The 22,018-nt window shown below is 64.8% G+C and overlaps 4 protein-coding genes across 4 annotated transcripts in view; 2 read left to right on the top strand and 2 right to left on the bottom strand.

The window, feature by feature from the left end:
- Positions 1–964, top strand: part of LTBP4 (latent transforming growth factor beta binding protein 4) — a 53,286-nt gene extending 52,322 nt beyond the window's left edge. Inside the window, 1 exon segment of the mRNA XM_075070709.1 lies at positions 547–964. Within this exon segment, the coding sequence (XP_074926810.1) occupies positions 547–701 (155 nt within the window). The 3' untranslated portion in view covers positions 702–964.
- LOC116819215 (cdc42 effector protein 2-like) overlaps positions 1–22,018 on the bottom strand; it is a 280,118-nt gene that overhangs the window by 209,477 nt on the left and 48,623 nt on the right. The gene's annotated exons all lie outside the window — the stretch shown is intronic.
- LOC116819207 (HHIP-like protein 1) lies at positions 849–9,064 on the top strand. The gene is given in 12 exon segments (XM_075070708.1): positions 849–858; positions 2,059–2,076; positions 2,079–2,192; positions 2,195–2,295; positions 3,562–4,208; positions 4,407–4,550; positions 5,214–5,542; positions 5,961–6,087; positions 6,517–6,662; positions 7,150–7,297; positions 8,304–8,934; positions 8,936–9,064. Coding segments are annotated over 12 exon segments (2,544 nt in total).
- Positions 9,650–18,062, bottom strand: KCNK6 (potassium two pore domain channel subfamily K member 6). Its single transcript, XM_075070540.1, has 3 exons — positions 17,504–18,062; positions 12,453–12,848; positions 9,650–11,397 (listed from the first exon to the last, which is right to left on the bottom strand). Exons 1-3 carry the CDS (start codon positions 17,811–17,813, stop codon positions 11,159–11,161), a joined length of 945 nt encoding a protein of 314 aa, XP_074926641.1. The 5' UTR covers positions 17,814–18,062; the 3' UTR covers positions 9,650–11,158.

Below are 22,018 nucleotides of genomic sequence, written 5' to 3'. Positions count from 1 at the left end.
GAGCCCTGCCCCACGGCCAGCCCCCATCCACTGTCACTTGGCCTGCCCCACAGCCAGCCCCCCTCCACGACCCCATGGCCTGCCTGAGTGAGCCCTGCCCCACGGCCAGCCCCCCTCCACGGTCACATGGCCTGCCTGGGTGAGCCCCGCCCCACGGCCAGCCCCCCTCCACGGTCACATGGCCTGCCTGGGTGAGCCCTGCCCCACGGCCGGCCCCCGTCCACTGCCCCATGGCCTGCCTGGGTGAGACCCTGCCCCATGGCCAGCCCCCCACAGTCAGCCCCTCTCCACTGCCACATGGCCTGCCTGGCTGAGACCCTGCCCCACGGCCAGTCCCCCTCCACTGCCACATGGCCTGCATGGGTGAACCCTGGTCCCCTGCCCAGCCCCATAGCTGGCCCTCTCCACAGGCCCATGCCCTGCCTGATTCCCTGAGTATCCTGCAGAGCCCATGCCCGGCCCTGCCAACCTACCCCAACGTGACCCGAATGTGAATGCCCCAGGGACCCCCCTGCACGCCTTATCCTCTCCCTCTCTTCCCCACAGATATCAACGAGTGCGCCGAGGCCGAAGGCCCCCCCACGCTCTGCCTCAACGGGCGCTGCATCAACATGGACGGCTCCTACCGCTGCCTCTGCTCCCGCGGCTACATCCTGAGCCAGCCCCCCAACTCCTGCGTCCCTGCCAGGCCCCGGGCCTGAGGGGCAGCTGGAGAGCCCGTGCTGGGGGGCGGGGGCAGGGAGGTATTTATTGTGTGGCTCTTGGGCTGCCCATCCCCGCAACAGGGGGCAGGGGCCCCCAGGAGGTGAGTCCCCAGGGGTTGGGGCCAAGCGATTCCCCCCTGGAGCATGAACCTCGGTCTGTGCTAAGCCCAGCCTGCCCCCGGGCTCAGGGAGCGACTCCAGCCGGCAGCACTAGGAGGCTGTTACCCTGAGACCTCTCCAGCAGGCTGACCCCGGGGCAGGGGGGGGTCACTGTCCGTCCCTGGGGGGCCACATGAGGCTTCTCTCCAGTCAGTGGGTCCCCCAGCCCTCTCACCTAGAACCTTACAGCCCTCTGACATAATTTGCCGAGCGCCCATGGCTCTGAGTGGGGCATGGGGCTCCCCCAGAACAGGCTGGGGTGATGGGGGCCCCCCAGGGACTGAGGGGGGCACAGGAGTCAGGCGGCAACTGGAGGTGGGGGGGCCCTGGGGGCTGGCATCCAATTTACCCCACTCCCCTCTCCTGTGAGAACCAGCCTCGCCCTGGGGTGCCCAGCTTGGCAGGAGGGTCTGGGAGGCTTGGGGCCCACTGGTGAGGGAGGGGGGATCCCCGTGCGCCCAACCCTGAGAATGGGGCATCTGCCTGTGGCTGGTGGGAAGTGAAGAGTTAACAGGCCAGGCAGCACCGTGGCCCCACTCAGCCCAGGGGGGCGGGGGGGAGGTTGCTGAAGCTAGGGGCCCCTGGGCCTCCCCCACCCCCGTGTTACAGGAATAAAGGTTTTCTATAAAAGGAATGCAGCATCTGTGCAGTGTTGGGAGGGGCGCGGTCAATCCCCCCCCACCCCCGTCACACAGCCCTGGGCCCCCCCCCACCGCCAAGCCCTTAACCTGGAGCAGGGATTGGCACCCACCCCATGCACATTCCCTCTCCCCACCAACGCCTCGCTCCAAGGACAAATCCCTGAGGTCAAGCGCGCATCGCCCACTTCAACTGGGAAAACTGAGGCCCAGAGGAGAGATTTGCCAAAAGGAACAGTCCTCAAGCAGAGCTTGAAAAGAACCCAGAGTCCTGGCTCCCAGCCCCCCACGAAACCCCTAACCCCCCCACTCCCCTCACAGAGTGGGACAAGAACCCAGGAGTCCTGGCTCCCTGTCCCCCACTCCCTATCAACCAGGGATTGCCCCAGTGTGCAGCAGGCCGGGGTGCCGGGGTAACGCTCCCTCCTCCCAAGCGCTCCCGCCGAGGACCCTGCATACGCCTGGCCCGGCGCCCTGCATCACGTGTTCCCCCAGCCAGCGCGGGCAGCCGCGCCAGAGCCCCCATGCAGGCACGTGCCATGGGACTGGGCCCACAGCAACGGGGGCCTGGCTGCTGCGCTGGCCAGGCACCCTGGACTGCCCCCCACCCCGCAGTGCTCGACCTACAAGCCGCCCTCAGCCCCGCCAGCCCCTGCCTTCTGCCCCGAGTATTCAGCCTTCGGCTGCTGCGAACGCGCCGGGACCCCAGCTGAGCCAGGTTCCAGGTGCTGGGCAGCTTACTGGACCCCACCGGCCTGAGAGCTGCGGGCTGCTTCCTGCGGACCTGTGTGCCAGTGAGGGGGGGGGGGCAGCCCAGCTGGGGTGGGGGATGGGAGCCAGGCAGCCCGCTGGGTGGTGAGGGGGGGAAGGGGCCAGGCAGCCTGGCTGGGCGTGGGGGGGGGGGCAGGGCCAGGCAGCCCGCCTGGGTGGGGGGGGATGGGGCAGGGGCCAGGACAGCCTGGCCAGGCTTGGGGGGAGGGGAAGGGCCAGGCAGCCCGTCTGGGTGTAGGGGAGAGGGGGCTCATGCCAGGCAGCCTGGCTGGGTGTGGGGGGGGATGGGGGCAGGGGCCAGGCAGCCCGTCTGGGCATAGGGGCGAGGGGGCTCACGCCAGGCAGCCTGGCTGGGTGGGGAGGGGGATGCACAGGCCTGGTTGGGCATAGGGGAGGCAGAAGCCAAGCAGCCCAGCTAGGGGGAGGGCTCGGGCCAGGCAGCCCGGCTTAGCGTGATGGGGTGGGGGGGCGCATGGGCGAGGCACCCTGGGTGGGCGTGGGGTGGGGCACAGGTGTTTGCAGGGGGCTGTGGGGCTGGTGGCATAGGGCAATGGGATGGGGGGGCAGTTAAGGGAACTCTGGCCCTGATACCAGGTTTGCTGGGGCCCTGCCCTTCTCCCGTTTCACCCCTGCATACAGACATGGGGTAGCCGTTCACTTGCCCCCCCAATCAGCCTGGGCGGCCCTGTTGGCAGTGACTGCACGAGGGGGGCAGAGGGTACTGGGGGGCTCCAGCCACTGGTCCCAAGCCCCCCTAGCTCCCAGCCTAGGTGCCCACGTTCTCCCGATGCGCCTCCCCCAGCTGCCCTGGGCTCGGGGGACACGTACAGCGCCAGGCCCCAGGCCCCAACAGGCTGCTGCCCCACATGCCTGGTGAGGAAGCCGAGGGGACCCCTGGCAGCTCCGTGGGACACATGCCCTGCTAGGTGCCCTTGGCACCCCGACCCCATGGCTCCAGGCGGCTCCAGGCAGCAGCCCAGCCCTCCCCACATCCTGTCTAGGTTGGGACATGGGTGACCTCACCCTGCGGCTCCAGCTGGGACTCGGAGGCTGCACATGGGCCCATTCCCAGCCTGTCCCTAACCCCCCACCTCTGCAGGCCTGGCATGAACAGAACGCAGGAGTCCTGGACCACCGCCCTAGCCACTCGACCCCACACAGCCCTGCAACCCAGGGGGCTGGGAGCCTGGACTCCTGGGTTCCATCCCTGGCTCCGGTGGCTTAGGGCAGGCGGGGGCTGGGAGCCCGGACTCCTGGGTTCCAGCTAACCCCCTCCCCTGCCCCTGCAGGAGTGCTCGCCCTACGCTGCCCACTTGTACGATGCAGAGGAAGTGAGCTCCCCAGTGCGGGCCCTACCCGGCTTGTGCCCTGCATACTGCGCGGCCTTCTGGCTGCGGTGCCGCTCCGTGCTGAGCCTCCTGACCGAGGACCCTGCCAGCCTGGCGCTGGAGGGCGACCGCGCCCGCTTCTGCGGCGCCCTGGAGCTGGGCGACCCCACCTACTGCTACCCTGCGGTGCTGGGCAGCGCGGTGCTGAGCCAGGGGCTGGGCCAGGTGCGGGAGGGCGCCCGCGGCTGCCTGCAGCTCTGCCTGCGGGAGGTGGCCAACGGGCTGCGTAACCCCGTGGCCATGGTGCATGCCAGGGACGGCTCCCACCGCTTCTTCGTGGCCGAGCAGCGGGGCTGCGTCTGGGTCTTCCTGGCCAACGGCTCGCGGGCCGCGCGCCCCTTCCTGGACCTGCGAGCGGCCGTGCTCACCTCCCCCTGGGCGGGCGACGAGCGGGGCTTCCTGGGCCTGGCCTTCCACCCCCGTTTCCACGCCACTCGCACCTTCTACGTCTACTACTCCGCCCGCGCCGGGCCCCACGAGACCATCCGCGTCTCCCAGTTCCGCGTCTCGGCCCACGACCCCAACGCCGCCGACCCCCGCTCCGAGAGGTGAGTGGCCTGCCACCTGGGCACGCCTGGGGGCAGAACCCAGGCGTCCGGGCTCCCAGCCCCCCGGCCACTTAACCACTAGGCCTCGCCCTGCCACTTCTGAGCCAGCCCCCCTGTCATGCAGACCCTTCCTCCCCGCTCCATCTGCCCCACCGATTCGGGGTGCCCCCCCCTTCACCTGGCTGCTTTCCCCGGCAGGATCCTCCTGGAGGTGCTGGAGCCGGCGGCGAACCACAACGGGGGACAGCTGCTGTTTGGGGCTGACGAGCTGCTCTACATTTTCACAGGGGACGGGGGGCGAGCGGGGGACCCCTTCGGGGCCTTCGGCAACGCCCAGAACAAGTGAGAGACAGGCGTGGCATTGGGGACCCCGGGGCAGCAGAGGCTGTTGGGGGGCCCTGGCGGCAGCATGGAGTGTGGGAGGGTCTGGGGGGGCCTGGCGGTGGTGGCATGGGGCGTTGGGGGAGATGCCCCCTTGCAGGAAATTGGGGTGTGGGGGGGAGATTTTAGGGGAATTCATCCTGGGCGGGCAGTGTGGTGGGGGGGAGAGTGGGGGCTTGATAGGTGGGAACTTGGCTCCTTTCTACCACCTGATGGCCAAAGAGCAGACTGGCTGGTGCTGTGTGGGGCAGCTCCCCCGAAACCCTGCTGCCCCCCGTCCCGGGGGCCCTGAACCCGCAGCCCTGCCCCTGCAGTGTCTGTCCCTGAACCCCTGGGGCCCTGATCCCCCGGCCCAGCCCTCGGCTCTGCCCCTGAACATCCAGGGGTCCTGTGCCCCCCAGTCCAGCCTCCGGCTCTGCCTCTGAAACCCCCAGGGCCCTGAGCCCCCCGGCCGAGCCCCCGGCTCTGCCCCTGCAGTGTCTGTCCCTGAACCCCCAGGGGACCTGATACCCCTGGTCCAGCCCCAGCTCTGCCTCTGAAACCCCCGGGGCCCTGATCCCCCCGGCCCAGCCCCCAGCTCTGCCCCTGCAGCATCCGTTCCCGGCTCCCCTGCCTCCCTCCCAGGTCGTCCCTGCTGGGCAAGGTGCTGCGGATTGACGTGGAGCCGGGGCCCGACGACTCCCTCTACCGCATCCCGCCCGACAACCCCTTTGTGGGGGAGCCAGGGGCCCGGCCCGAGGTCTACGCCTATGGGGTGCGGAACATGTGGCGCTGCTCCATGGACAGGGGTGACCCCACCAGCGGCGCCGGGCGCGGACGCATCTTCTGCGGGGACGTGGGGCAGAACAAATACGAGGAGGTGGACATCATCGTGCCGGGTGCCAACTACGGCTGGCGGGCGAAGGAAGGGTTCTCCTGCTACGACCAGGCACTGTGCGCCAACACCTCGCTCGGTACAGCCCCGCCTCGCACCCAGGGCGCCATGGGCCGGATGGGCTGTCCCCTCGGGGGGCGCCGGCTCCCATCGGCCCCAGGACGGGGCCTGGCTGGCTCGGGGGGTGGGAATGGGGTGGCGGTCTGTCTCCTCAAGGGGGTCTTGTCCCAGGGCAGGGAATGGGACACAGGGTCCGTCCCCTCAGAGGGGCCTTGTCTCCACCCAGGCTCTGGTCAGGGGACCGGATGGCTTGGGGAGGGGGCAGGGAAAGGGCTTTGGGACCCATTACTCTGGGTCCCAGGTACAATAACCCTTGTCCCCCCCACCCCCGTGGTGCCAGCACCTTGGGGCGGGAGAGGGAGGCTGAGTCAAGCAGGAGTGTGGGGGTTGCTGCCCCCTGATCCCCAGCTGAGCTGCTCCTGCGTTGTGTCTTGCAGATGACGTCCCCCCCATATTCGCCTATTCGCATGAGCTGGGGCGCTCAGTGACGGGGGGCTATGTGTACCGGGGCTGCCACAGCCCCAACCTGCGCAACCGCTACATCTTCGGGGATTTCATGAGTGGGTAGGTTGGGTGCCTGGGCCGGGCCTGGGGAGAACAGCCTGCTACTGCTGCAGGCTGGAGGGAATGCCCCAGGGGCTGTCACACCCTACTGGGGACCCAGCTGTGGGGCCGTGGGCATGTGGGCATACCAACAGGACTAGCCATGGCCCAGAGGGGCTATGGGGCTGCCCCATAACTGCTCTCAGGACATCTCCCTGACCAGTGCCCCATGGATGAGGGGGAGGGGGATTTTCTGCATGGGACACAGAACACCCGCCCTCCAGGACAGACTCTGCCTTGGGGGATGTGGCGGGGGCGGGGGGGTAAGTTCCTGACCCTGAGTGCCCCGGGGGCTGCAGGGGGGCAATACTCCCACCTCCACGGCTCCTATGGAAGGGGGGTGGGTTCAGCTTACCGACCCCCCGGCCCCATGGCTCCGTCTCCCCCCAGGCGCCTGATGTCGCTGCGGGAGGAGGCTGGCTCCGGGCGCTGGCACTACAAGGAGCTGTGCATGGGCCAGGGCCAGACCTGCGCCTTCCCTGGCCTCCTCAACCACCACGTACCCCACATCATCTCCTTCGCCGAGGACGAGGCCGGTGAGCTGGGGGAGGGGGGCACAGCCAGGCCTGGCCAAGGACGCGTCAGGGCCGGGGGGGGGCTGGGCACCCTAGAGCCAGAGCCCCAACAGGACACCTGGGTTCTCGCCCCAGTGCTGGGAGGGGTCTGGGGTCCCGTAGGGGCTGGGAGCCAGGATGCCCGGGGTTCTCGCCCTGGTGCTGGGAGGGGTCTGGGGTCCCGTGGGGGCTGGGAGCCAGGATGCCCGGGTTCTCGCCCCGGTGCTGGGAGGGGTCTGGGGTCCCGTGGGGGCTGGGAGCCAGGTCATCTGGGCTCTTGTCCTGGTGCTGGGAGGGGTCTGGGGTCCCGTGATGTGAGTGGAGGGGGTAATGCCAGGATCCAGGACTCCTGGGTTCTATTCTCGTTGCTTCCACAGATGTGTGGCCTCCCTCCTGTGCCTCAGTTTCCCCTGTGTTGTGGCTGAGGAGAGGGCTTGGTGGCCAGTTACTAACCCTGCTGTCTCTGCAGGTGAGCTCTATTTCCTCGCCACGGCCATCCCCACTGCAGCCGTGCCAGCCGGGATCTTGTACCAGATCGTGGACCCCTCCAGGTACCCACCGTCCCCCTTTGCCCGCCGGCCCTGGCAGGTTTCTGGGCAAGAAGTGGCCCTGTCTCGGTCTGACACAGCTTGGCTGGCTCCCAGGGTGCCGGGGGGGGGGGCTGGCGCATGGCACGACCCTGGCCCTATAACAGGGCCCGTCCTATCCCCACATGATGCAGTGCGTCCCCGGCAGTGGCAAGATCAACCGTGCCCGTCCCCTATCCAAGGGAGCTAATTCTCTCTCGCCCCAACACAGAGTGAGTTAACGGGGGGCCGGGTCCACCGAGCCGTGGGGGGGGCGGGGCACGTAGGTCACCTCCCACCCTCGCCCCTCTCCGCATCCTAACTGCAAGCTGGCGGAAGGGCTTCTGAAAGCTGCACCTGGCCAATTGGGCGAGGGGCGGGCGGGCAGCTAGGGGGACTGGGAGCTCTGGTGCTCAGACTCACTGGGTGGGGGGGACAGTTCTGTAGATGGGAGATAAAGGAGGTGTACCAAGGGGCAGAAGTTTGTATCTCCGAATGAGCCCCGCCCCGGTGTTCCCTGTTCAGATTCTATTATCGCCAACCAATGGCCCCAGAGCCGCCCGCATGACCACCCCACGGCTATGGCACTGGAGCTCAGACCGTGCGACGGTGGAACAGTGGACCACACGCAGCCACCTGCACCAGCACACCCCGGGCCCAGTGACTTCCTGCTAGCACCTGCCACCTCACTCCCCCTGCCCAGAGCCTGTGTCCACACCAAAGTGTCCCCAGCACTGGCCCACCCCTCCAGACCAGCCCAGCCGCCAGGCCCTGGCTTCGCCTCAGAGTGTGGGGTGCTGCGCCACTTCCCACAACCCGGGTGGGAGTCGGCCGCAGGGCTGAGCCTGCCCGTAGTGGCTCAACCATACCACGCAACTGAGTACCTGTGAGCAGCTGCTGGAGCGCCCTGGTGGCCAAGAAGCCAGCTCATGGAGTCCGCGCTTTCTTGGGCCCCTAGCCACCAACAGCCCACCCCCACCCAGCCCCAACGACCCCTTTTTCCAACCCAAGGCCGCCCCACAACCCACCCAGCCCTCAACCCCCGTCTTTCCCCCAGCACCCACCATCCCCCCAGCATAGAGCTGTACTCCACAACCCACCCAGCCCTCAACCCCCATCTTTCCCCGAGCACCCACCTGCACCCCAGCACAGGGCCACCCCCCACAACCCACCCAGCCCCCAACCCCCGTCTTTCCCCCAGCATAGAGCTGTACTCCACAACCCACCCAGCTCCCAACCCCGCTCTTTTCCGCAGCACAGGGCCACCCCCCACAACCCACCCAGCCCCCAACCCCCAGCTGCCCCACAGAACGTTGCTGTCCCCTGCCACCTCCCATCCCCCCAGGCGGGAGGCTGCGCATCACCACAGGAAGATGGGGCCCCGGAGGCGGCTGGGGGCAAAGCGCCCCACCTGGCAGCTGCCCCCTGGCACGGTGCAGCTGGTGCACAGGGGTGCAGTGCCCGGGAGGGGCCGGCTGGAGATCCTGGTGGGGGGCCAGTGGGGCACAGTCTGCAACGATCTGTTCGACAAGCAGGCAGCCGCTGTGGTGTGCCGGCAGCTGGGCTACGGGCAGGCATTGCGGGTGGCCCGCCGGGCGGAGTTCGGGCAAGGGGCCGCGCTGCCCATCCTGCTGGACGATGTGCAGTGCCAGGGCTCGGAGCGCAGCCTGCTGGAGTGCCAGAGCGCCCCCCCCCGGGCAGCACGACTGCGCCCACAGCGAGGATGTGGGGGTAGTGTGCGGGCACTGGGAGCGCCAGGGGCTGCCTGTAACTTCTGCCGCCTTCCTGCCTCCCTGGGCTCTGGCAGGGGGGCATTAAGGGCAGGGTTTGGGGGCTGGGCTCTGTCACCCCACAGCTACAGGGACCTGGGAGCCACATGGCCGAGGCCCCCCCAGGGACAGCTGCTCAGGGTTCCTGCTTCCCTTTTATGGTGTGTGTGGGGTTCGGTTCTCGCAGAACCAGGGGGAGCCAGGATTCCTGGGTTCTAGCCCCATGGCTGGGAGGAGGGGGTGGGAAGCCAGGACTCCTGGGTTCTTTCCTCACAGCTGGGGGGTGGAGCGGGGAGCCAGGACTCCTGGGTTCTTGCCCCATAGCTGGGGGGGGAGCGGGGAGCCAGGACTCCTGGGTTCTTGCCCCACGGCTGGGAAGGGGGCGGGGAGCCAGGACTCCTGGGTTCTTTCCTCACAGCTGGGGGGTGGAGCGGGGAGCCAGGACTCCTGGGTTCTAGCCTCATGGCTGGGAGGAGGGGGCGGGAAGCCAGGACTCCTGGGTTCTTGCCCCATGGCTGGGAAGGGGGCGGGGAGCCAGGACTCCCGGGTTCTGTTGTTGGCTCTACCCTGCCTTGAGCGTGGGCAAAGGGCGCACGGCGCCAGGGCCAGGGCCTATCAATACCACGCCGCCAGCTCCTTCCAGCAATGTTTTATTCAGACTCCTGGTGACCATCTGTGCCAGGTGCCATGGGGCCACCCCATCCCCACCCCCCACCACTGGCACACAGAGGCCGGGGGGGGCAAAGGGGGATTCCCAGGGGCAGTGCTTGAGCCAGGGACACAGGTGTTCGCTCTTGGTCCTCCCAGGCTGATTCCTGGGGCAGCAGAGGGTGCTGCCACGCGACGTCCTGTCAGGGCGGAGCGGTGGCACCAGGCAGGCTGGGAGGGGCACTCACTGCTCGTTGGCCGTGCCCGTCTTGCCACGCTCTGTGCTGCACATGTGGTGGGCCCAGAACCCTCCGTGGCGGGTGCCAGGCAAAACCCCCTTGACTGTTCAACTCGGCTCGTTAAAGAGTTGGCATGAAACGGCTTCTGCCAGAGTCCAGCTGCCAGTCATGGGCGGGGGGTGCAGGCACCACCAGTGGTGCAGGGTACGAAGCAGCTGCCATCGCATCATAGCTGGGCACCCCAGGCTGGGGGGTGGGACACCGGGCCCCTAACCCAGCACAGCTCCCCACCCCCTCTGGCTCCTGCCAAAGCGCCAGAAAGTCACCCCACCCAGGGCCAGCTTTAGGCCGAGTCACATGATTCCCCAGAATCGGGCCCCGCGCCGGCGCCTTTTTAATTTTTACTCACCCAGCAGCACCCTGGGTCCTCAGCGGCATTTTGGTGGCAGGTCCTTGAGTGCCGCCAAAGACCCGGAGCAAGTGAAGGCCCCACCGCTGAAGACCCGGAGCGCCACCGGGTGAGTACAAATTGGGCCCCATGCTTGCTAAAGCCGGCCCTGACCCCACCCCTCACTGGTCCTCCCAGGGAATTCCTGCTCCTGGGGCTGGGGGTCTCTGCCACGGCCACACAGACAGCTGGGCCCCCCAGGGAAAGGGGCTTTCCCTCCCTTGCAGGTGCCCCATGACACGCTGCCCCTTGCAGGGGGCTCAGAGCCGGTGTGGGTGGAGGGGTACTGTTTTGGGGGCAGCAGGGGCATTGACCCCAAGCCTCGGACATGCACAGAATTTGCTCAACCTAGGCCTGGGCCAGGCCCCCACTCGGCCCGCGGGGCTCAGCCCGTCACACAGAGCGTCGCCTTCCCCCTCCCTCCATCAGCCAGAGCCCACGGCGCTGGAGATGATGGCCCAGGCTGGGTCCCCTGCAGCCGGCTTCAGGGGTCCCCAGCATGCCAGGGCTGCCTGAGCTGGGGCTGGGAAACAGGGCAGGTCCCAGCCCCCTGCCCGGGGATACAACAGGGTGAACAGCGGATGAAAACAGAGATGTGCTTATTAAAACCCCGTGCGACCTCCCCTCCAACATGCAGACAGGAGCCGTGCGACAGCCCCCAGCTCTGCCCACTGCCCAGGCCCATGCCAGAGCCAGAGCCAGCCGCAGACGCAGGCAAGGTCCCTGAGAGAGCTGCCTCGAGAACGGAGCCGCCTCTGCAGCCCACTCCCCGCGCCAGCCAGAGCAGCCCCCGAGGACAGGGCTGCCGCTATCTGCTGATGGAGGAGTAGTTGGCACGGCTGCCCGTGTTGAGCTGGGTGCTGGCAGGTGGCAGCTTCGCACCAGGCGCCGGCTCCTCCGGCGTCACCTCGGCCTCCAGGATGGGCTGCTGGTCATGGTGGTGATCAGCCGGCAGCAGGAGGAAGTCAGTGAGGCCGTGCAGATCAGCCGCCTTGTAGAAGGTCTGTAGGACCAGCAGCACGGCCATCAGCCCCAGCAGCAGGTACACTGGGAAAGAGCGAGCGAGAGGGCGTCAGCCACTGCGGGGGCCTGGGGGGCAACCCCTGGAGCTATAGTGGCACTGCACCCCCCGATGCCAGGCCCCACCACACAGCAAGTAGGGAATGGAACCCAGGAATCCTGGCTCCAGCCCCTGCTCTAACTACTAGACCCCACTCCCCTCCCAGAGCTGGGATAGAACCCAGGACTCCTGGCTCCAGCCCCCCCCCCCGCTCTAACCACTAGTCCTCATTTCCTTCCCAGAGCCAGGGATGGAACCCAGGAGTCCTGGCTCCCAGCCCACTGCTCTAACCCACCCAACTCTACTGTACCCTAGGTAATGTTCAGGATGTAGCCGTCTGCATGGGGCACCAGCCCGGCTGCCTTGAAATGACGCCCCCTACTCAGGTACCTGCCCACAAAGTGTGTGGGTGGGGGGTTTCCCATAACATTTTTCATGAGCACTGCGTGCCTCGGTTTCCCCTGTGTATGACACAGTGACCTCGGTGGTGGGACAGGGGTGTGATTTTTGCAGGGACCCAAGCGGGCAGGTGTATGGGCTGAACTCTGTACCCTAACGTGGCAGCTGATGACCAGGGCTCTGTCCCGGGAGCCAGCCAGCGGTGCAAGAGGTGGGGGCCATGGCATGTTTGCCCAGGAGGAGGAGGGGCAGCAGATGCGTCGGGGCTGGGCTGCTCAGTCTCCTGGCTGGGACTGTGGGGGGGAAGCCCCCCCTCCCAGCCTTTTCTGTAACTTCCTGCTGCCTGTGCTAACGAGATCTGTCCTCCGCACTGTCCTGGTGACTAATAAACCTGTTTTCCACGCTGGCTGAGTCACAGCTGCCTTGGGAGTGGTGGGCAGGGCACTTTGGGGGGGTTCAAGGCTCCCCCAGGTGTCCCTGCGGGGTCCAGGGGGCTGAAAACTCCCAGCTCAGATCCGAGCAGGTTCCGTGTCCTGGTGCCAGTGCCCTGAGGGGACAAGCGTCAGGATGATGTCGCTTGCAGCGTGCCTGTGAACCCCCCCCCCCAGAGCTGCCTCCCAGGGCTCCCCCTGCCCCCGCTCACCGGTGACCGAGACCTTGTATAGCGCCCGCAGCCTCTGGCCCGGCTGCTCGCCTGGCACATAGTCGCCCAGCCCGATGGTGCACAGCGAGATGAAGCAGAAGTAGAAGGCGTCCAGGTAGCTCCAGGTCTCCTCCAGAGTGCTGAAGACAGCGGCCGGCAGCAGGAAGAAGGCGACCAGCACGGCCAGCAGCAGCAGCAGGAAGTGGGCCCGGGCCAGTGCTCGGTGGCTGTAGGCAGAGCGCAGCTGCAGGTACACGAGGGGCCGGTGGGTGAGGAGCTGGGCCAGGCGCTGCACCGTGGCTGTCAGCACCAACATGGTGAAGGGCACGCCCAGCAGGGCGTAGAAGATGCAGAAGGCCTTGCCGGAGTCTGAGAGCGGTGTGGTGTAGCCGTAGCCTGGGCGGGGGGACAGGGCAGATGATGTTACCCCCACGTCTGTGATGGGGTCTCCCCAGAGGAAACTGAGGCACACCCAGGCAAAGGAACTATGCTTGGCATCCCACAGGGGTCAGTGTCAGAGCTGGGGAGAGAACCCAGGAGTCCTGGCTCCTAGCCTCCCTGCTCTAACCACTAGACCCCACTCCCCTCCCCGACCTGGGGAGAGAACCCAGGAGTCCTGGCTCCCAGCCCAGCCTGGCCCTGTGCAGCCCCTGCTCAGTCCAGCAGGTCCCAGGCATCGTACCCACCCTAGTGCATGCGCCTGGGCTCTGCGTGAGGCTGGCTCCAGGAATGGCTCCAGCGCAGGGAACTGGGTAATGGGATTTCACGCCCAGGTGGGTTCTAAGCCAGGCAATTAGGCGGCTGCAGGAGGCACTGAAAGGCTCCATTGTGGGGGGCAGCGCCGAACTGGCCGCTCATCCAGCGGCAAATCCACAGCTCCGTCCCCAGGCCTTTCCTATCCCAGGGATTGGCCTCAATCCACCCCACCCCCCACCCCCAGGGCGGTGCTCCAGCCTCTTAGTCAATCCACACCAGGGGCAGCTGCACCGGGGGGCTGGGGCCGAATGCCAGGGAACGCCCGTGCTGTGGGGGTGAGTCCCAGGGGGGCTGGGCCAAGTCACAGGGGAGAGCCCCCCTCACCAGAGCTGGCCGTTAGGGCCTTGCCCACCCAGCCCGGGAGGCAGCCCAGCCTGCTCCCCTCCCAGCTGCCAGGGAGCTGTTTACTCGGAGTGTTGACCCAAGGCAGGCATGGGGCAGAGTTCATTCTGCATCAGCTGGAGCCTCCCAACCGCCCTGCCCTGGGATCCCCCCACTGGCAGGCTGCCTCGGGACCCAGGAATCCTGCCGGCTCCGTGGGCAGGGCGGGGGCTGATGGACTGACAGACACAGAGCCAGACAGTTCTCAGCTTCAGCATCAACCCTTGGAGACAGACAGACATGGAGGGACAGACGGGGCATGTCTGCCCACCCCCCATGCCATGCAGCAGACACCCCCAAGGGGTGCACCACAGGACCCCTTCCCCTCAGAAAGTGCCCCATGGTCAGGGCTGGCGCTCCCATTAGCCGACCCTAGGCGGTTGCCTAGGGCGCCAGGATTCGGGGGGTGGCATTTTGTGCGCTCCCCACGGGGCACAGGGGAGCTCCCAGTTCCACTCCCGTCGCGCCGCTGAAGAAGGACCTTCTACCGACATGCCGCGGAAAACAGCGGCAGGCAATTGAGCAGTTCAATGGCTGCCACTGTCGCCTGCGGCATTTTGGTGGAGGGTCCTTCTTTGGTGGTGCCCCGAGTGCCCCGTGGGGAATGCACAAAATGCCACCCCCCGAATTCTGCCTAGGGCGCCAGAAATCCTGGCGCTACTCCTGCCCATGGTACCCAGGGACAGCCCAGCTGCGGGGTCACACAGCTGCCTCAGGGCCCCTAGGGCATAGAGCTGCCAGTGTAGAACTGATAAATGAAATTGTTTTTAATTGTTCACTTTATTAATGCAAGTTCTGTTCACCATTCACTACACTTGCCCGCATTGTAACTTCTGTTCACTGTTTGCCATATTGTAATTCACACCCCATTTTAAAACGCTCACTCCACTTTGGAAAAGCTTCTTCCAACCTTCACTTTTGCAAACCCTGCTGTAACCTTATTTGTTAGTTTAGATGTGTGAATGAGGTATGGATGGATGATGGAATCAACCTCCAGCCCCAGCCTGTCCTGATGAAATAAAGTTCAAACCCACCGGCTGAAGATGCAGACAAGAGCCCTAACAAGGTAAGAAGTGTCCACCCTGAAAAGAAAAGGTGCAATAGAAGGAAGGTCAAAGCCAGGTCCGAGGCTGTGAGTCACCCCTGCAACTGATGGGTGATCAATCCCCAAACCCAGAGGCAGTGACACAGCAAGGCCTATAGACTCTGGATTCAAACTGAAGCCTACAAAAAGGATGGGTGAGATGGGAGACTTCGGAGGGTAACGTTCTGCTGCCAACATGGAAGGGCATCGGTGCGCGTCCGACAGAGACCCAGCTCGGCCTTGTGCCCGGCTTTCCTGGCCTGATGGATGGGTGTGTGTGTGTTAGGTATAACGTGTGTGTATAAGGATTGAGATATTAGTTATTGGTCATAAATCAAATTATCATAATAAATGTGACATCTTTGTCTTGCCCCCTGAAAGGATCCTGTGTAGTTTTGTCTGTACAACACCAGGCCGGGCAGAGCCCAGACCCAGGGCATTGTGTGGCAGTGCCCCACGCCCTGAGCCTCCGCCATGGCGTCACTGGGGCCAGGCGCTGGGAACGCACACACCCTTGGCCTGGCACGCAGCAGGACTCCCTGGCTCGGTGCCAGCCCCAGGCAGAGCCAGAATGCCCGGGCCCAGCTCACGTCCGGGTTAACCCCCTCCCTGCCAGGGCTCAGCTCAGAACCCCTGGTACAGGTGCAGGGAAAGAGGCCCAGGGCCGGCCACAGGGCAAGGGACTGTGCTTGCCGGCGGGGAACGCTCAACACTCTGTCAGGAGCGTGGCAGTGCTCAGCTGAGCTGGGACCCGCTCTCCCTTCCTGGCCAGCAGCTGGCTCAGCGTTTCTAACAGCACATGGGGCCAGTCACACTCCCCCCTCCCCCTCCAGAGTGGCCCCAACCCACGAGTCACATGAGCCAGAGGCAGCTGAAGGACTGAGCTGTGTGGGCTCATGAGTTAGATCAGGGAGCCTGGACTCCTGGGTTCCACCCCCTGCACTGGCAGGGGAGTGGGGCCTGGCGGTTAGAGCAGTGGGGGGCAGGGGCCAGGCTGGGGAGCAGGGATTCTGGCCGGATCCTGGCTGGACACAGCTGTAATCAGCACAAGAACTCTTGTTCATTTAGGGCCGGATCCAAAGCCTGTTGGAGGCTGGGGGTCAGGCCCCATGGACCAGTCTGAGCACTGGGGCTGCTGGCTTTGGTGTAGGCCAGGCCAGGAATCCCTGAAGTTAAGGCCTCCCCAGGGGATCCAAGGCCCACCAGCCAGCCCCCCACCCCCTAAGCACCTTTGGGCTCTAGGATTTCCTGGCTTGGGAAGTGAGGGCCTGCACCGCATGGGGGAGGAACTAACCCAGACCAGGATGTGGGGGGGGGGGGGGGTGGGGTTTGGCGCTGGGCTGCCAACTGCTGCCACTTTCACTTTCCTTGGTCATCTGGCAGGCCAGAGTGACCGATTAGCGCAGTGGCGCGTCAGCGCTAGTCTTCGCAAAGAAGTCAATTCCAGAACCCCGGCCCCCGCCCCCCCCCCCCCCCCCCCCGCATTTCACAACAATACCCCCCAGGGCAGGATCCGTCCAGAGTCCCAGCACAGGGGTGGGCTCAGTCACCCAGGGCCTGGAGCCAGGGCCCAGAGAAGCTAGCCAGTGAGTCCAGCGACACCAGCCCAGAGACCTGCTCCAGTCAGTTTTGCTCCTGAACAGCTGGCAGGAGCCTGCAGGCCCTGATGCTCGGCGCGGTTACAGCAAGGAACTGCAGAGTAGGAGAGTCCTCTGCCGGCAGCGTTCTGGATGAGATGCCAGACTCACCCTGGCAGCATGAGACATCGCGTGACCCAGTTACAGAGGCCCCAATGCGTCCCTGGTTCAGCACGCCCAGGTCACTCCAAGGCCCAGCAGACACTTCGGGAGGAAGAAGAAGCGGCCTCTAGAGACCATTTTCAGTGCCCCGCGCCTTGGCGCTTTCTTCAAAGGGAGCTGGGACGCCCCAAGAAGACACCACAGGTCCCAAACAAAGCACACACCCCATTGGAATCTTTTGGCACAATCCCTTCCCAGGTTCTCCCTCCCCCCCGAGCAGAGAATGAGTGGCTGAGGCCCCACTGACCAAATTACCCTTGCTAAGGCACCTTTCCAAACCCATCCCACCCCTAGGCCCATATAATAGCAGGAACCCCACGGACTGGTCAGTTGCTGCGAAGTGTGAGGCAAGATCTTGAAGCAGAAGATCAGTGTGGGTGTCAGGGCCACTGGGCACTGATCCTGGGGAGGGGCAATGTTTGATTGGGGGTTCGGTGTGTGCTGTGCTTGGGGGCGAGCTGTGTTATCGGGGGGAGGAGAGTGGGCAGAGGGCTTTGCTTAGCAGGGGAAGAAGGGAGGCTGTGTTAGCGGCTGAGAGAGAGGGGGGCTGTATGTGTTATGGGGGGACGTTGATAACCCGGCTGGGGGGGGACGAGGGCGCTCAGGACACTTTCCCTCCACACACAACTTTTTGAAAGTTTCTCCAGTGGCTGCCGGTTCAGTCGCAGTCCCTGACCCGAGCGGGGCGGGCGGCTCCGCTCTGAACAGCCCCCCGCTGGCCGAGCAGTGAGCGAGCGAGATCGGTGGCGAGACGCGTGCGAGCACTTGTGTCCGCCGCGCCACCGCCCCCCCTCGCCCCCCTCCCCCAGCGCTTTGTGGATTTGTAAACTTCCACCAAGTAACGAGATTTCGCCCCGGTGCTTTAATGCCGCTCGGAACAGGCGTGTGTGTGGGGAATTAGCGGGGGGCTCTAGGATACGTCCTGAGGACCCTGGGGATTGCTAATGGATCTCTCTCTTTTTTTTTTTTTCTCGGTTCAGGGCGGGAGGCGCTCGGGAGGGGGGGCGCAGGGGCGCGGGGGGCGCGCTTACCCACGGTGGTGACCAGGGTGCTGGAGAAGAAGAAGGCGGAGGCGAAGTCCCAGTTGGAGGCGCCGGCCGAGCCGTTCCGCAGCACCGACACCCCGTAGCGGTTGGCGCTCAGCACCCGCTCCAGGAAGCGCTCCAGCGCGCTCTCGTTCAGGCAGGGGCTGGCCCCCAGGAAGGCGGCCTTGAGGTCGCGCAGCTCGGCGCGCAGGCGGCTCTCGTACGGGCGCTCGATGGAGGAGACTAGCAGGGCGCCCAGCAGCAGGTAGCCCAGGTAGCCGAGCAGGCAGAGCCCCAGCAGGGCGCAGCGGTTCATGGCACGGCCGGAGTCCCGTGCGCCCTGGGCGCGGAAGGGCGAGCGGAGCCCGGAGCGCCCCGCGGGGAGGGACCCGGCGCCCCCCGGGCAGAGCCCTCAGTGCGCGCCCAGAGGACAGGGGGACCCGGAGCCCCTCGGCCGCTGCTCGCCTCCCGGCTACGTGTCCGGAGCGGAGCTTCCTGCTGCAGCTGCCGGCTCCCTGCAGCGAGCCCAGCCGGGCCGGTCCCCGAGCGGCCGGGCAGCGACCCCTGCCTGCAGCCCGGCGCGGCTCCTTAGGCTGGGGACAAGCCCCACCCGGCGGGGCGGGGCGTGCTGGGACTCGGGGCCCCGCCCGGCCGCCTTCGGGGGACCCCAGGGGATTCCCCGGGGGGAGGCGGATTCCAAGGCCAGGCAGGAGCTTGTTCTCTTGTGCGGAGTAAACAGGGTATGGGGCGGTCTCTCTTTGCCGGCAGGATCACCTGCTGGATGCCAGTGGGACCCCAGTGGCCGGGTGGCTACAAACAGTAATTTTCCCTCCGCTGTTACTCACACACTCTTGCCAAGTGCTGGGAATAGGCCACTTCCACCTTGATTGAACTGGTTCCTTCGCACTGACCCCTGCTTGGGAAGGCAACTCCCCTGTTTTCATGTGCTGTATATTCATACCTGCTACTGTATGTTCCACTCCATGTGGCTGAGGAAGTGGGTTCTAGACCACAAAAGCTTGTGCCCAAATAAATGTGTGAGTCTCTGAGGTGCCACAAGGCCTCCTGGTTGTTTCTAGTGGTACCATCTGACTCCCCCGCCACCCCCCGGTTTCCTGACCTGTGCAGTCTGGGCCTGGCTCTGGTCTCAGGCACCAGGGTAAATTGAGAGTGGAGCAGCTGAGATCAGTGACATTGCACCAAGGTAAAACTGGTGCAGGTGGGAGGAGATTCAGCCCTGGGTGTTCTGATCTTCTGACCAAGCTTTGTCCCTGGGTAACCCCCTGCCCCTCTCTTCATCCTCTCAGGCTGCTGAGGAATTGTGGGGGTAGAGGCACAGACCCTGCCCTAGCATCCTTGCTGTGCAGCGTGGAGTGAACCATGCCCTGCTGATAACGCCAAGTTCCTGCTCCAGGGCTTGGTCTGAGGTCCCCAGCTGGGCCAGGCCAGGCCAGGCCAGCACAAACTGCAAAGTGAACCCAGCCCAGGGATTTGGTGGGTGTCACGGAGTCACCAGGCGATGCTCTGGAACTGCTCCCCACAAAGCCAGGCAGGACTTTGGGGAGCCCCCTCTCCCTTGGAGCAGACTGTCTGCAGGGCAAGAAGCTCCCATGGGCTTCACCTCCTGGGTCTCTCCTTGGAGCATTCAGCATCCTCTGCCCCTCCGTGCGCTTCCCACAGCGAGCCCACCCAGGCGGGGTCCTGGGGAAGCCACAGGGTCCTGCACCCCCACTTTGCAGTCAGATGTGACTCTCAACCAGCCAGTAACACAGAGGTTTATTCGATGACAGGAACAGGGTCTAAAACAGAGCTTGTAGGTACCGCGAACCGGACCCCTTGGCCGGGTCCATTCTGGGGGTCAGTGAGTCAGACCCCCCACGTCTGCACTTCACTCCTCGTCCCCAGCCAGCTCCAGACTAACAACCCCTCCAGCCCCTGCTCTCTGCTCAGCTCCTTTCCCCCGCCGGAAGGTCACCTGATCTCTTTGTCTCCAACACCTTCAGTTGGCACCTTTGCAGAGGAGGGGCCCAGACCATCAGTTGCTAGGAGACAGAGTATCAGGCATTTAGATGCCCTGGCCCTTTGCTCTGGCAGATACTTAAGAACTGCCTAGGGGACACTGAGGCACCAACATAGTATTCAGAGAAAACATTAAGAACATTCCTAGTTCATCACAGTGGGTCACGAGGCAGAGCCTGTACGCACCAGGATAAGGGGCAGCCTGGAAGAGGAGCAGGCAAAGGGAGCTGCCAGGAGGGGGACTGGCAGGGGGTGCAGGAGGGAGGGCGGGGAAGCCAGTGCTGGGGTGCCTGTGTATCCCAGCAGCACCATGGGGCATGTCCCCTCCCCTCTGTTCCCAGTAATGCTGAGGCTGCTGGAGCTTTTCAAAGCGTCCTAAGGAACCTAGCACCCAATTCCCAACCCCCAGGCAGCTTCGAAAATCCCAGTCGAAAGTCACTGTCTGAACAAAACACGCAGAGGAACCAACTCGACCCCGGGGGAAGGAGGGACAGGGGTTCGGGGAGCAGGTCACAGTCCTCTCCCCTCTGCCATCGGCCCCTTACTTTGCAGATTGTGCCGTCTGGGCCAGAGCCGCCTACCAGGAAAGCCCAGCTTGGGCAGCACTTGTAAGGAACTATCCCAGCCCTGGCAGCGCCTGCGATCTGTCCTGGGGGCCCCTAGGGGTGTCATGACCCTGGGGAGAGGGGGCTGTGACTGAGCCTGACAGGAACTCACGTGACCTGACCCCAGCCTGGATGGTGGTGGCTGGTTAAAGTCTAGGAGCCCTTTCACAGAGGTGCAGCCCCCGCCTCCTGCCTTGCATCACACATTCTAGGGCCTAGTGGGCAGCCGTTGGGCTCATTATCCCCTGCAGGGGTCACTGGGCACTGTCTGGCTCAGACCAAGCGGGCATATGGACTGGCCCAGCACACGGGCTCCCAGTCCTCAGTGCACGGCCTGGTTCATAGCCGGCGCTCGCCACAGCTGTAGCGCTGGCCTGCATGACACTAAAACACAAGGGGGAGCACAAACTGCACCGCACTAACACCAGGTTAGCTCTGGGACCGTCTACAAAAGGAAATGAGCTGGACCCAGCTACACCCCCAGGGCAGGGGTGTGAGTGTGACACGCTTAAACCAACTTACCCACCCCCACCCTTGGAGACAGCGTCCGGGGAAGGGAGAAGAGTCCGGCCAGCCTAGCTACAGCTCTGGGGAGGTGGGCACGGGTAGTGCCACAGCAGCCAAGCCCTACACAGAGCAGGCAGTGGGTGTTAGCAGGTGTTAACCTCGAATCAGGGCACTGGAGGAGCTGTCATGAGGCCATAGTCTGTGCACAGCCTGTGCCACCACCCTGCTCGCTGAGGCCCTGCTGGGCTCCCCCTGGGTGAAGGCATTTCCCACTGCAGGGGTCTGGGCTCTGACCTGCCTGAGCACATCTCCCTTCAGCTGCTTGCCAGGAAACAATGAGTCAAGAGAAAGAGCTGAAGCAGCATCCCCCACCCCATGCCATTCCCCAGCCGCCAGGCTGGCCCTTTGAAATGCAGACAGCCTGGAGAGCTGTGAACAGAGGTGCCAGGGCCTGTAAAGCTTGGCAATTAAGCTCAGAAATGGGCATGAAAGGATCTGTGTTTACCGGCTGGGTGGGCCACTCAGCACTTAAATCAGTGTTCATTGGAATTTGATAAGTTCAAGTTGAGCGCTGTTCATACCAATGGGGTGACGGAAGCTCAGGTAAATGAGGAGTTTTCAGTTTGTGACTCACTATTTTAAGTTTCCTCTTTTCACCTAAAATGAGGAAGCTGTAATGCCCCTAAAAGCCTTTACAGCGGAGCCCCTTGTGGGCTGGAGTTCGGGGGAACTTCCCTGTGGGTGCAGGGTCGGGAATGCTCCACTGCAGGTGTTCTCACCTCTTCCTCGGTCCATTGGACTCCCAGCAGCAGCTACCAGCCATTGCTGGAGAAGGGCTAGTGGGCTAGGTAGACCCCAGGCCTGACCCAGCCTCACAGTTTCTATGAGAATGGAGGAAACCCCTCGTAGGGGTGAGTATTGGACTGAACCTGCTATTTTCAAGCAGCACCAGACCAAAGGCTCCATCTGGCACCTCTGCCTGTTTGTCTTTCCTGACCTGGGGCTCAGAGGAACCACCTCAATCAATCCCCTCCAACTAGGAGCTTGGGTGTATAATGCAGGCGGAGCCAATGTGCTGCCCAGACATGCAGTCTGCAGAAATGCCAGGCCCCAGCTTGCAATGCTCCTGCTTGATCCAACTGCCAGAACCCAGCGAGGCCCCGCAAATGGCATTCCAGCCTGAGCTGAGGGCAGCCGCCTATGGAGATACCAGTCCCAGCATGCCTTGCTGCACTGTATGGCGTGAGCCAGGGCCTGTGGAGGCGGCAGTCCCAGCATGCCTTGCTGCATTGTATGGCGTGAGCCGCGGCCTGGGGAGATGTCAATCCCAGCATGCCTTGCTGCACTGTATCGCATGGGTCAGGGCCTGGAGAGGCGGCAGTGCCAGCAT

The sequence above is a fragment of the Chelonoidis abingdonii genome, chromosome 11, assembly GCF_003597395.2.
Source record: "Chelonoidis abingdonii isolate Lonesome George chromosome 11, CheloAbing_2.0, whole genome shotgun sequence".
NCBI classification, from domain to species: domain Eukaryota; kingdom Metazoa; phylum Chordata; order Testudines; family Testudinidae; genus Chelonoidis; species Chelonoidis abingdonii.
This window is presented reverse-complemented; position numbering and strand designations above follow the sequence as displayed.